Source organism: Ictalurus punctatus, chromosome 2 (genome assembly GCF_001660625.3).
Source record: "Ictalurus punctatus breed USDA103 chromosome 2, Coco_2.0, whole genome shotgun sequence".
Lineage (NCBI taxonomy): Eukaryota > Metazoa > Chordata > Actinopteri > Siluriformes > Ictaluridae > Ictalurus > Ictalurus punctatus.
In genome coordinates, this window is record NC_030417.2 from 16,555,891 (window position 1) to 16,569,828 (window position 13,938).

Here is a 13,938-nt window from a genome sequence, read left to right on the forward strand (position 1 = left end):
CATCTCTACACTAATGTCATTTCTTTATCTCCAGTGACTCCAGATTTTGCTCAGAAGGCACAGGTTTACCTGTTGGCTCCCTCCATCAGTGACATGAGAGCAAATGATCATGTCTCTGTCACCTGTCTGCTATTGGGCCACAGGCTCATTGACTTCTCGTTTGTTTGGAAAATAGGAAAGGACATTACCTCTCAGGGTGTGACCACACAACCTCTCAGAGTCCACAGCAATGGAACAGAGAGTGTCCGAAGTATTCTAAAGGTTCCAGCTAGAAAGTGGAACGCGTACACAACTGTTTCCTGTGAAGGGACACACCTCTGCTCCACCACGAATATGGAGCACACCATATCTAAAACCAGAGGCAAGTTCTCACATAAACACCGATCTCTAAGACCCATATTTATTCTTTTGTAAAAAAAAATAAAAATAAAAAATAAATAAATAAATAATAAAACGTTTCTTAAATGAACATTATTTTTATGAATATTAATAGTCATAAATATGATTTTAGTCCATGTCACATTGCATTCATTTATTATTTGCACACACGCCATCAGCCAAGATAATAATAATCGACGAGGTGATGCAGTTACTGCCCTGAAGTTGATTTTTTTTCCTATAACAGCATGTCTCAAAGTGTTTTTACCTCTTATATCACAGCATAGTTATATGCAATATTGTGGAATGCCTGCAAAACAAGTTAGTCAAACACAGCTATAAACAGTCATATTCTCACTTCCTTTTGAAGACGAAAATGCTGTGAAACACAATGTCCATCCTTCAACTTAAAGCAGCAGCTTTACCTCTGACTGTTACAAAGCACTGACACTGGAGACTCCTTCCATAAATGTGAAACAAATGTCTCCTTAGAGAAGCCTTGACCATACCAATGATTAAGAGTTTTTCTTATTATATTCTTTATTATTAGATAAGTCCCTTTGAATTAGCTGTTACTTTAGAAATTATCACGTTTTAGAACGAGCACATTAATATACACCTGCGACCTGAACATCTGACCAGTCAAAATGAAGAATTCAGTGGCATAACTGTTATTTAAGATACAAATTTATTGCTAATTAATAAGTTTGAAATAACTGCTGCAATTCTGAGCTGATATTAGCTCTTTTTTAAAATTATTTGTAGCCTCAGACCGCAAAAGTCCCACCGTCCGAATTCTCAGTCCCAGTGATGACGATCTGTCAGGAGTTCGCAACACATATCTTCTCTGCTTGATCGACGGCTTCCGCCCTGCTGATATCTCTGTGCACTGGGAGCTGAATGGCAGCCGGCTGGATGCATCTCAGTTCATAAACAGTCCAGTCGGCATTCGCTCTGCGTGGAGTGATTATTCCATGCACAGCGCACTGATATTACCAGCATCAAAAAGGGAGGATGGCACTTTTTCCTGTGTGGTCAGCCATGAGTCATCTGAAAAGCCAATCAGGAACTCAATTAACAACGTATACGGTCAGTAACATGTCACATCCTGTCTCTGGTGGAGCAGCTTGTTTAATTTATTTATAATTTATATCAAGTTTCTTAATCTGAATTACACATGATCATGACTTTACTGATGATCTAATGTAGACTATTATTTAGTAGTGTTTCATTAATGAAAACATTTCATGCTCTAAACTGTTAGTTAACTCTAAGTGTAGTTACTTTTGCCACCCTGAAGATGTTTTTTTTCCCTATAACAGCATGTTCCGGTGTGTTTTACTCTTCTTACACCAAGCAATTTGTCAATGATTGCAATTTTTATTAATTAAAAAGTGAAACTTCATTATGTCAAGCCTTACATCCTGTTATAAAAGCACCGAGATCTTATTATTATTATTTTTTAAATAAAAAGCTAGTTGCAGAAAGCTTTACCATGTTAATGGTTACACATTTTTCACAAAGTTCATAATAAAGATTTTAATAGTATAGTATTAACATAATGTTATATTTTCTATAGTAACAACTAATATAAACCTTTGATTTTATTTGCAGCCGGATCTACTCTTAGAGTAGCACTGTTATACGGTAAAAATAAAACAAACAAACAACAACAGCAAAAATATTCTGACCAATCAGATTTAAGAATTCAACAACTGTGTTATGTACTACATTTAATTGTTATACTATATTTGCTATATTATGCCTTTATTATTTGCTATATTATGCCTTTACGCCTTTATTTATTAAAGCCATATTATGGCTTCAATGCATCATGTATATTTGATAGAAATTAATCAGAGGATATTTTGATATTATTTTGATTCCAAACCTGATTTATGATCCCATGATCAAATACTTAAACCTTTTATACTATAAGCAATATCTGACTGTTGCTTTCACTAAAATCTATCTTTCTTTTTTTTTTTCCACACCTCATCCTGGTTCATCATCCAGCCTCTGTGACTGAAAATGCTCCCTCTGTGGAGCTGCTGCAGGGTCAAAATAAACTGGTGTGTCTGGTGTACGGTTATAGCCCTTCAGCCATTAACATCACCTGGCTCCTAAATAGTGTGAGTGTACAGCATGATGACAGCACCAACAGCTCTGCCAAAAGGCCTGATGGGAAATTCAGCATTAAAAGCCATCTGAAGGTCCAGGCCTCTGAATGGGCACCTGGTGACACTTACACATGCCTTGTCGAGCACATCACTGGCATCGTTACTCGCGACATCTCCAAAAAAGGTGACTTTTTTTTTCTCCCTAGAATCTTATAGTCCTGGGATCTATCCTGTATCATGTACAGTTCTGTTGAAGAATGCTAGCAATGCTAGCTTTAGTGTTTAATTCTGATTTCTACAATAGACAAAAGTTAAAATTACTCAACAACTACTGACCAATCAGAATCAGTATAAATACTTTTAGTTCATCTGAGAACAAAAAAAAAAAAACCCTCTTCCCTTGATTTTTGAAGTAGGAGTATGAAGCAGATCTGTACTTCTAGGTTCTCTTTAGGTTCAAGTACGGTGACAAAATAACTAAAAATCCTTTCTTCTTACAGAATTTACTGAAGAGACGATATACTTTGATGAAAACAAGTATGAGCAGCTGTTGACGGCACCTTCTAGAGTTTAGATTAAGGATTCTAATAATGCTTTATTGCTGTATTTGTTTGATTGAAAATTTTAATGACTAGTTTTAAGTTGATAGATGCAAGTGAGTAACAAGTTGAATAAATAAAGAAAAAAAATAAATGTACTTGATGCTGAATATTAGGGTGTCTATCAGCTGTTGTTTCATTTTTGAGACGTTTATTCAAATGAAGGGTATATATTCAAAACCATTCCTTAATTTCAATTACATTTGTATTAGTAATGTTTTTTTTTTATATGGAAGAATTTTGCAGACAATATATATATATATATATATATATATATATATATATATATATATATATATATATATATATATATATATATATAAATGCAAACTGTATTTGCAAATGCATTTCCTATTTGTGGATGCATAAATTGTGACATGCAATTGCTAATTGTGTATTACATTTGCATTTTCATTTCCAATTTCAAATGGAAATGCAAAGTCCATTTGCAATTGCATTTCCTGTGTGTTACGCATTATGACCCTGTCATATTGAAATAGCAATAGTAATTACCCTGTTTGCTATTTCACTTCCTCAGTTTTGTGTATGGAGCCTGCCAAAATTCAAATGTAATTGAAAATCCAATTGAATTTCCTATGCCTTTCACAGAAACCTGTCAATCGGTGTTGGGGGTGGGAGTATACTATGGGCAGGGATGCAGTATTTGCTGAGGGGCATGCAAGATCAATGTTGGTGCCCCCAATTTCTTCTCTGAACTTTGGACTGTTGAATAGAATAGAATAGAATTGAGTAATGTGTGATATTATATACTGTGTACTATGTATATGCAATACAATGTACACTAAACACAATTCGCAATATTTAAATAATACAGTGCAATTAGACAAAGGTCAGAAAAAAGAATACCCTTGACATTCTGTTCCCCCACATCAGAATTATTGGCTACTACGCCCCTGCTCGATAATATATTCTGTACTGTACAAACTATAAAGTGGCAAGACAAGGTATGTGAACGCTTTGGAATTAGTTGGTTTCCTGCATTCATTTGTAAAAAATTTTATCTGATCTTCATCAAAGTCACAAGTATGGACAAACACAATGTGATTCAGCTAACAACACAAACAATTACAATCTTTCATTATTGAACACATCCCATTAAACATTCACAGTGCTGTGGAAAAAGTAAGTGAACTTTGTAAGTGACTACCTTGTTGTTGTTACATGGACGATCCACAATTGTTTTTATGTTTTGTGATTGTTGTTCATGAGTCCCTTGTTTGCCCTGAGCAGTTAAACTGCCCACGGTTCTTCAGAAAAATCCTCTAGGTCCTGTGCATTCTTTGGTTTTCCAGCATCTACTGCATATTTGACCCCTTCCAACAGCGGCTATATGATTTTCAGATCCATCTTTTCACACTGGGGACAATTGATGGACCTGTACACAACTATTACAAAGAGTGAAAATATTCACTGATGCCCAAGAAGGCAACATGATGCATCAAGAGTTGGAGGTGCAAACTTTTCACTTACATTTCCCACAGCACTGTGAATGTTTAATGGGATGTGATCAAGAAAGACATGAAAGATTATAATTGTTTGTGCTGTTATCTTAAGCACATTGTGTTTGTCTATACTTGTGATGAAATGAATTCAATTTTGTGACCAAGTAATGAAGAAAACCAATGAATTCTAAATGGTTCACATACTTTTTCTTGCTAACACTCACAGGGAGCATTTTTACATTGAAAAATCCTTCATTTAGTATGTTTTTAAGCATTTTGTTTTATGAGGATGCTTTAGTGTTTGTTTATAGCATAATTATATGAATTATATAGAATCGGCCTAGTGAATCGTTTTCGTTAACTACCTTGCATATATGAGAGTGATTAAAAACTATCAAAAATATATTTTTAACAGTGCTTAAAACTATTAAAAACTAAAAGCGATGGTAGATCAGCTCTTTAAGACATATTTTTTATGAAAAATATTTCATTTTTTATGAAAAATAATTTCATCATTTTATCTGCACCATTATTTTCAATAGAACCAGAAGCAGAAAAAATGCTTAAATGTTCCAAATGATTAGTTCTAAGCAACTTCTCAATCAGAAGCAACTCAATGACTTAGCCTCCAGAATTATTAAATTATTATGTCTTGCATGCTGCAAGACATTACATGCTCGTCTGCATTAACAGAGGATGAGGCGAAAAGCCCAATAACTTGGTTATGTTTGGTGGGGAGGCTCAATTTTATCTCCTGTTTCTCTCGAATGTAAGTCGAACACCCATTCACAAACATACTGCTACTGTATGGAAAATCACCTTAGCCAAAATAAAAATCCAGTCCAGGGGATTAAGTTGCCAAAATTCAGGCTTTTATTGAAGAATCATAAAAGCTGCGGTATCTTCATGTCATCTGATGAGTACAATCAATGTTCATGCTTTTATACAGTACTAAAAAAATGATCTCATTAGGCTGGGCTTTCCCATGTTTTCTTTTGATCACATTTCTGATGACTCACCACAATTATGTTTCTTTCTTCATATCTTATTTATAAAGGGGGTGCAAGTTCAGTCAGCATATTTTTTAGAAGTTTTTATTTTACCGATCTAGATCTTGGATTTCAACAATACATCTTAAGAAATCCCTAACATCAAACTGTCTTTAAAGATACAGACTTAAAACGACATAGTACAACCTCAGTGTCTTTATGCAGGTGCAGAGGATAACTTTTGTAAGAAAACAGCAAGCCTTGAAGAAAAAGATACTTTTGTAACTGAAGAATGGGCGCTCAGTGATCTCACTGACTTTAGCTTATTTGATTAACACATTCTCTCTTATGATCTCATATAGCCCTATTGGTTACACATAAGGTCTTACTTTTGACCTTAACATACTAATTTATTCAATGATTTCTTTAATAAATACCATTAACATACTGATTTATTTAATGATTTTTTAAAAAATATATACCATTTGCTTTAAAAATATACCATACGACTTTTTTTTCCCCTCCATCTCCCTCTCTCCTTCTGTTGAGCCACACATGATTGTATGGAGATGCCAGTGATCCTGACCCTTTCTGCTCTCCGGACCTGCTTGATCCATCCTAATGCCAGACTTCATGTAAAAACCATAATAAACGTTCTTTTACTTTCACACTTTCTGTTGTTACCTAGATGAGGATGGGTTCCCTTCTGAGTCTGGATCCTCTCAAGGTTTCTTCCTCATATCATCTTATGGAATTTTTCCTCGCTCAATAGTGATAAATTCACACACTTAAATTTGTATCCTGTGTTTATAGGTTTCTGTAAATAAAATTGAATTGAATTGATTTTTTTTTTGAGCGAGGGAGATACTCGGAAATTAACTGATGTTAATGTTAATCCCTTTGCCCTCTCAGGCAATAACATTAAATGTTGATTAAGTTCAAGACATACAGTGATAAAAATGATAGGTTAAGTTTACCAATCTCTGTTTATCCACTTGGACATTGCTGTCCTCATTTCAATGCACTGTTTTTCATTTTCCCCTTGTTTTTCTGTTCTGCGCCCCAGAACGCTTCCCTCCTCGATCCATTTTGGTCATGTGACATTATTTATAACGTTTTAAGAAAGAAGATTTTCAAAGAATGATTTTGGCACAATGGTGAACACCCCCCCCATCCCCCCCCCCCCCCGTGCTGTGCCACTTAGATAAACTCTTGACAAATAATTGTTTTTACATATTATCTTTGGCCTTGAGCAGCAAAATATAAGTAAAAAAAATGCAATGTTATACATTTTACCTTAAGTCTGGCTTTATTTAGCGTTAGATATTTATTATTAAATTTATTAGGGATTATCTGTGGCCTGTATTCTCAGAAAAAAAAAGGAACTGAATTGTACTTTCTCGTCTTTGGAGTGGTTCCATTAACTGTGCATATTTAGTATATATCTTTCAGCTGAAAATATCAAAATAGTGTACTTTTAGAAAAAAATATTTAATGTAGGTTACATAGCTGGATCTTAAGAACCAGTGATATAGCTTTAAAACTTTACTAAAAAAAGCAAATGACACAAAACATGTACCCATCACCCCAGTCCCAAGGAAAATGACTTTTTGAGAGTATACATTATTTCTGTAAAACATTTTACAGTATACTACTTCAGAAACACCTGAATCAGAAAGACAGATAGAAAATTAGTTGTACATGAGAATGCAAGTAAACACATGTGAGATCAGGTGAATAATATGATCAGATGTAAAAAAAAAACGAACATGATCCAGGAAAAAAAAAAAAAAGATTCATTTGAAAGAAATCACATTAAAAAAAATATATAAAAACATGCTCCATGTGAAAAGAATAGAATGAAAATGAATGAATTGTTAGATAAGTAAGGGTTCTTCATAAAATGGTTCTATTTAGAACCCTTTCTGATAGTGAAACACCCTGTCGTCGGGTCCTACTTAGAACCTTATCCACTCATCGATATAATCAGTAATTATCAGTGATCTGAAAACTTCTGGGTGTTACAGTGATACACAGTGATGTACTAAAAGGACATGATATCTAATGAATAAAGAGCAGTTATGGACTTGACAGAATGAAACACAGCTGGAGTTTTAAAGTAAGCTTTTTCTCTTCATGGCTATTCCTCTGTGAATCGTTTTTAAGTCTCTAGTGGCCGTGCCATGCAAATGATATACTGCGTTTGAACCATTTATGCTGATATACGTTCAGCTCAACAACACACCAACAGTTTGTGTTTATTGACAGCAACAGTGATCGTTTTAATTCTTTGAGATGGGACTAGGCAGAGTTTTGAGTTACTTTGCTCCATCAACGTTCATTCAATCTTAACACCTAACTATGTGTATTCTTTTATTTCAGACATTGTTTGAGTCTGATTCTGGTTACTTTGCTCTAGCAATGTTCATTCAATGTTAGTATTATCATTTATTTTATATTTAAAATATAATATCGTTTTACTTCTTTCTTTTTAACTGCAGCACCAATATATGTATATTCTTGTATTTCAGATTCCTGCACTCAGACACTAATCAAGTCTGATTCAGTGAACATCAAACCTGATCAGTCTCATAAACTGACTTGCACAGAATCTGGATTTGACTTTACTGGATAGCTTGGATCAGACAGATGCCTGGAAAAGGGCTGGAATTTGTTGCAACTATCGAGTATGATAGTGATAAGTATTACTCCAGTGCAGTTAATGGCCGCTCCAGTGCAGTTAATGGCCATCTCCAGAGACAACAGTAAGATGCAGGTGTATCTGCATATGAACACCATGAGGACAGAAGACACTGCAGTGTATTACTGCACTAGAGAAGCACAGTGACACATGAGATTGCAGCACTTTACACAAACCCCTTCATAATATGGAAGCGTATCATTAAATAAAGAATCTTAGTCACTTCCGAACATATATATAAGGAAAGCATTTTTAAAAGTCCAAATATTTTCCAAATATTAAAAGTAGAAATACACTCCATATAAAAAAGCATTTCTGTGTTAGTAAGGATCAAAACACTTGTATGCGTCCTCAAAATAATCAACAACAGTGTGGTGTTATGAAGCACTGCTGAGTTACTCTTACCACATCTGAAATTGATTATGTTCCTAACCTCACCATATCAGCACAGAGCACAATTGTAATGTAAAGTAAAGCTCAAGATTTTAAATCAAGTGAAATTTTGTTTTAAAACACTAGGGAAAAAATACTTGCTACATAATGGAGTACAAAGAAACTGGTGAACACACACTTATGCACAAATCCAGAAAACTGACTACAGAAGATATAAGTACTGCAGTTTATATTTACTTCCAGGCTTGATAGATCATTGGCCCTGAACTTGATCCTCCTGCAGTTCTGCCTTATGCAACATCTCTCCTTAGTAGTATTTGGAGTGTGACGGTGAACAGATTGTATCTGAAACACAACACGCCCTATTTAAATAGTCAGGTATATAAAGAATGTTTTTGGCTATGATAGTTAGTCACTTACTCTGCTATAACATCCATTCATTTTAGTGCTCAGTTTTATCTCTCCTTTTATCTTCCCCCATTCACAGTCAAAATTCATCTGTAAAATTCTTAGCCATTTTCTTTTAATTATCTCTGGCTGGTGTTTAAAGCTGAAGACAAATATGTAAACAACATCAACTAAAAGCAAAAGACATCATACTGGAATAGTCTCCAGGTCGACTGCAACCCTGATCACAACAAAGATCTTACTGTAAATGTATAAAGGACTATTTAATTCATTGTTGTCTCCTAGTGACAAATGTTTGACATTGACTGAAGTCTATGCCCATATAATAAAGTCTATTAAGTATTTTTTGTTTGAGACAAGTGGGAGATGATTATTTACAGTACTAAATTTAAAATGAACTGTTCTGTCTTATTTAATACAAACCAAGTTCAGCACCAAATAACATTTTTCTTTGTGATTATTAAAACTTATTAATAAACTTATTAATTATTGAAACCAGCAGTCTGTTTTGAATGGACCAGCATAACAATATACAAATGCATATGCAAAACTTCCCCACTTGAAAACTTCTTTGCATACCAGAGCACAGGGTTAGCCATGATGCAGCATCTGTGGAGCAGAGAGGGTTATGATCTGCAGACAGAAGACACAGCTGTGTATTACTGCACCCGCTACACACACTGATGCTTCTACTTAGGTGTCAATAGAAAAACATATGCATGCTGTAGCCACACACTGACTCATATTTCCATCATCACTGGATTAGATCTAAGGAACATTGAGATTAATACTGAACTCTATAATTTTCCTCTATGCTTAGAAGAACATCTGGAATAAGTAACATTTCCTGAAATCTCACCTCTGTAAAATAAGGAGACTGATGGGTGTTTCTGAATTTTAGCAAATTTCACCATATCAGCACATATTACAAAGATTTTTAAAATCTGTTTATGTGGAACGCCCATCATGCAATGCATATGTACATTGTTATTATGGAATGATAAACTATTACAGTAAGCTAATTAATATAATCCTGTGATGTGCCTTTCTAGAACTGTCAGACCTGCTGTTACAGAAAAGTAATCAACACCTTCTGACTAATCAGACTCAGGAATTAAGCAGTACTGTGATATAAGTGTATTTAGTCGCTTTAAATAAACTTTTAGGAAGCTTCTTTATTTTGGATTTAAATGACATTAGAGAAGCACACTTCACAGAGAATGAAGAACAAACTACATCATAAAGACAGGGTTATAAATGACTTAATTTCCCACTGATACTGAATCTGAGTGCTTTCTCTCTTTAAAACTGTGGTGATACAAATACTCCAATTTGGAATACTTGCTGCTCCATGTGAGAAGTTTTTATAGACAGCAAGAACATTTTAATCTTTTTGTTTAATATTCCTCATTCTATTTCTGGATATTTTGAAAACAGGACTTTTGTGCCTCTAGAGGGCAGTCTGTGCAAACTCAACCATCTCAGTCTGTTGCTATCACATTTAGGCAATCTCTCTCTTCACATTCTGCTATGACTGCATCCAGCATCATGACACTCAGATTAAACAGAATTGTATACTTAGCAAAAAAAGAAAAAAAAAGAAATGCCCCTTTTTCAGGAGACTGTATTTTAAAGATAATTTTGTAAAATCCAAATAAGCTTTACAGATCTTTATTGGAAAAGGTTTTAACAATGTTTTTCATCCTTTTTCAATGAACCATAAATAATTATTGCACATGCACCTGTGTAACACTCTTTAAAGGGTCATGAAACCTCCCTCTTTCAGCTCAAGTCTACCTCTAAATGTTGGATGGCATTCATGTACACTGATGGCAGTGACAGTGGTAGTTAATCTTTTGAAGGGAGAACAGAATTCACCAGAGATAACTCCAACAGCGTGGTGTATCTAAAACTCTCTGGTGTGACAGCAGAGGACTCAGCTGTGTATTAGTGCGCATGGGAAACAGAGTAGCAAAAATATGAGGAAACACTGTACAAAAACATTAGTGGCGCTGCTGATTCATTTCATCTGCTGAAAACACTTTTAGAGCCCATTCCACTCTTCTGTTTGGATTAGAGATCCCTAATCAACAATATTTCCTCATTTACTTTTGATGATAGATAATAAATGTCACATGAATGATTTTGAACAAGGATTTAGCTCAATTAAAATAACTCTAATTAAGGAATTAAACACTTGGGGTGTGCTGTTATAGGAAATCATCTAACGGTGTAATGTGATGCGTCCCAATGTGAAGTGGACTTACTATTACCACCCTGAATTTACCATCATGTTTTGCAGTAACAGCACAACCCAAAGTGGGTTATTTCTCTCATAACACAACAATTTTAAAATACTAACATTTTTTTTGTTTATTTTTAACACTTTATACATTTTATCTATTAATAGGCTAATTACATTTACTATTGTGGAACATCTGTGAAACCAGTTAGTTCCCGTTATCACTTATATAACAGAAGTTATAAACAGTTGTTCCCTCTCCTGTCTCTGTTTTTGTCATGTCCACGCCGTTTCGGAACTGCAATTCCCAGAATTCACCGTCGCCTACAAATATGGCAGAAGCGGACTACAACTCCCAATTCCGGCACGCTCTCAGGTTCCAGAGTACTAATGACTGTCACCTGTTTCCAATCACACACACACACACACACACACACACACACACACCACCCTTTAAAAGAGAGCTTCGTTCACAAACATTGCGCAGTAATGCTGTTCTCGCGCTGGCTTATCAAGTTTTTCTCGCGCTGGCTTATCAAGCCGTTGTCAATTTTTTTATTTATTTTTTTTTTGGGGGGTGGCTGTTCTTGGTTTTAGTACTTTGTCTCTTCTCTGCTGCCCTGTTTGCTGATTATTTGACCTGCCGTGACCTCGATTCTGCCTACTGTTTTGGATTTGTGCACTGGACGTTGTGTGTTATTAAACTGTTTCAACAGCACTTGCACTTGTCAGACTCTCCATCGTGACACTCTTGCCTCACTCTCAAAATTAATAAGAAAATAAAATGCAACTTGTCATGTTGCTGAGAAACCTCAAAGTGCAAGGTCCTCTGTCCTAAAGAATTTTCTGTGTCAGAAAATTTACTGAAACTGGAGACTCCATCCATAAATGTTACTTGTCATGTTACATAGGCTAAAACCTCATCAAATCTGTGCTTCATGCACACATAAGGACAGATATCATAGTAAATAAAATTCACAAGCTTCTCTTAGCAGCAGTGTTACTTTTAAGATTTAAAACTATTTCAGTCAATAAGCAAGCTTAATAAATTACCTAAATTCATTCATTTATTCATCTTCAGTAATTGATTTTTTTCTGGTGGTGACTCTACTAAATCTCTAATAGATATTAATACAAAAAGGACACAATCTACAATATTAGTTATAACACAGCACTGTACAATTCTAAATACTGATTAATCGGAAGGTGTGGATTAATTTTCTATAATAGCAGCTCTGACAGTAGTTCCTGGTTGCAAGGCAAGTCGCAGGTTTATATTAATGCACTCATTCTAACATGGTAATGGATCAACAATATCATGCCATCCTGAGGCATGAATTCATTTAATTTGTATAGACACATTTATGCATTAAGAGAATATGAAAATAAAAAGTCACATACATTAATAACGTATATTGGTTCAGATATGCATGATTGAATCAAATTTACTCTAAGATAAGGAGTGTATGCAAATATCCTTCTGTTATATATTTAAGCAATGAAGACCGAGAGCTTTTACTTATTCTGCTTCAACACACACCATGATCTCTACATCCCTACTGCTGCTGCTGCTGGCAACCGTACACCGTAAGTGTTTTTACATCTGTCATATAATACAGTTTTGGTTACTTATAGCTTTTTCCTTTTATAACATTAAAATAACTTTTCTTTAACAGGTGTTCACTGTGTTGAGCTGATCCAGCCCGGATCCACAGTATTAACCCCTGGTCAGTCAATGACTCTGACCTGTAAAGTGTCTGGATATTCATTAACTGATAGCAGCTACTGTACCGGCTGGATACGACAACCTGCAGGAAAAGCTCTGGAGTGGGTCGCATTAGCATGTGGTAGTGGTAGCACTTACCACAGTGAGAAACTGAAAAGCAGGTTTCAGGTTTCGAGAGACACATCCAGCAGCACAGTAACATTAACGGGGCAGAACATGCAGACTGAAGACACAGCTGTGTATTACTGCGCTCGTTACCACAGTGAGACAGATCAACAACATCCCTGTACAAAAACACCCAGTGCAGAAAACTCACCAGTACATACTGTGTTCACTGACACTTTTTCATGAATAGTGTATATTATTACTAACATGCATAAAATCAGTTGTTTCTATCAGTACAGTGATGAATACTGTGTGTAATTATTTTTCCATTTAACTAAATATAATATTGAATTTTTCTTTTGTTTGTACAGTAGGTGTGCACGTTAAACAGTTAAGCAAGTAGATTGCAAATTTGTAAGAGTGTTATTGTAGGTGTGCTTCTCCAGCAGTTATGGTAGTTTACTTGTTATTTAGTGTTTTTATGGGAGCAGTCTGAGAAACTAGAAAGCACAAACTCCTCTGTCCTGAAGAGTTACTTACTGTTACAAAATGCTGACACTGGAGACTCCTTCCATAAATATTACATAAACATTTTCTTACAGAAAGCTTCATTATACTGTACCAGTTATTAGACCTTTTGTATTGTTAAATAACAGCATATTTTCTAATCTGTTTATTATTCATATTAGATGATGTGGAGAGGTCTTCAAACAGGTCTCTGTGTCACCCCTTAACTAAATGAATAAATTAGAGAAAGTTGAGTTCAATTCAATTTTATTTGATTAGCGCTTTTAACAATGGACAGTGTCTCAAA

General features: G+C 34.9%; 1 protein-coding gene and 1 gene segment (V, D, J or C); both read left to right on the forward strand.

Moving 5' to 3' along the window:
- LOC108277513 (uncharacterized) overlaps positions 1 to 3,295 on the forward strand; it is a 262,355-nt gene extending 259,060 nt beyond the window's left edge. Inside the window, exons 16-19 of the mRNA XM_053677649.1 lie at positions 35 to 361; positions 1,144 to 1,467; positions 2,395 to 2,682; positions 2,999 to 3,295. Coding sequence (XP_053533624.1) covers positions 35 to 361; positions 1,144 to 1,467; positions 2,395 to 2,682; positions 2,999 to 3,072 — 1,013 coding nt within the window. The 3' untranslated portion in view covers positions 3,073 to 3,295. The remainder of the gene's footprint in view (positions 1 to 34; positions 362 to 1,143; positions 1,468 to 2,394; positions 2,683 to 2,998) is intronic.
- Positions 3,296 to 12,816: 9,521 nt separating this feature from the next.
- LOC108275502 (Ig heavy chain V region 914-like) lies at positions 12,817 to 13,370 on the forward strand. The segment is given in 2 exon segments: positions 12,817 to 12,880; positions 12,970 to 13,370. Coding segments are annotated over 2 exon segments (447 nt in total).
- The last annotated feature ends 568 nt before the right edge of the window (positions 13,371 to 13,938 follow it).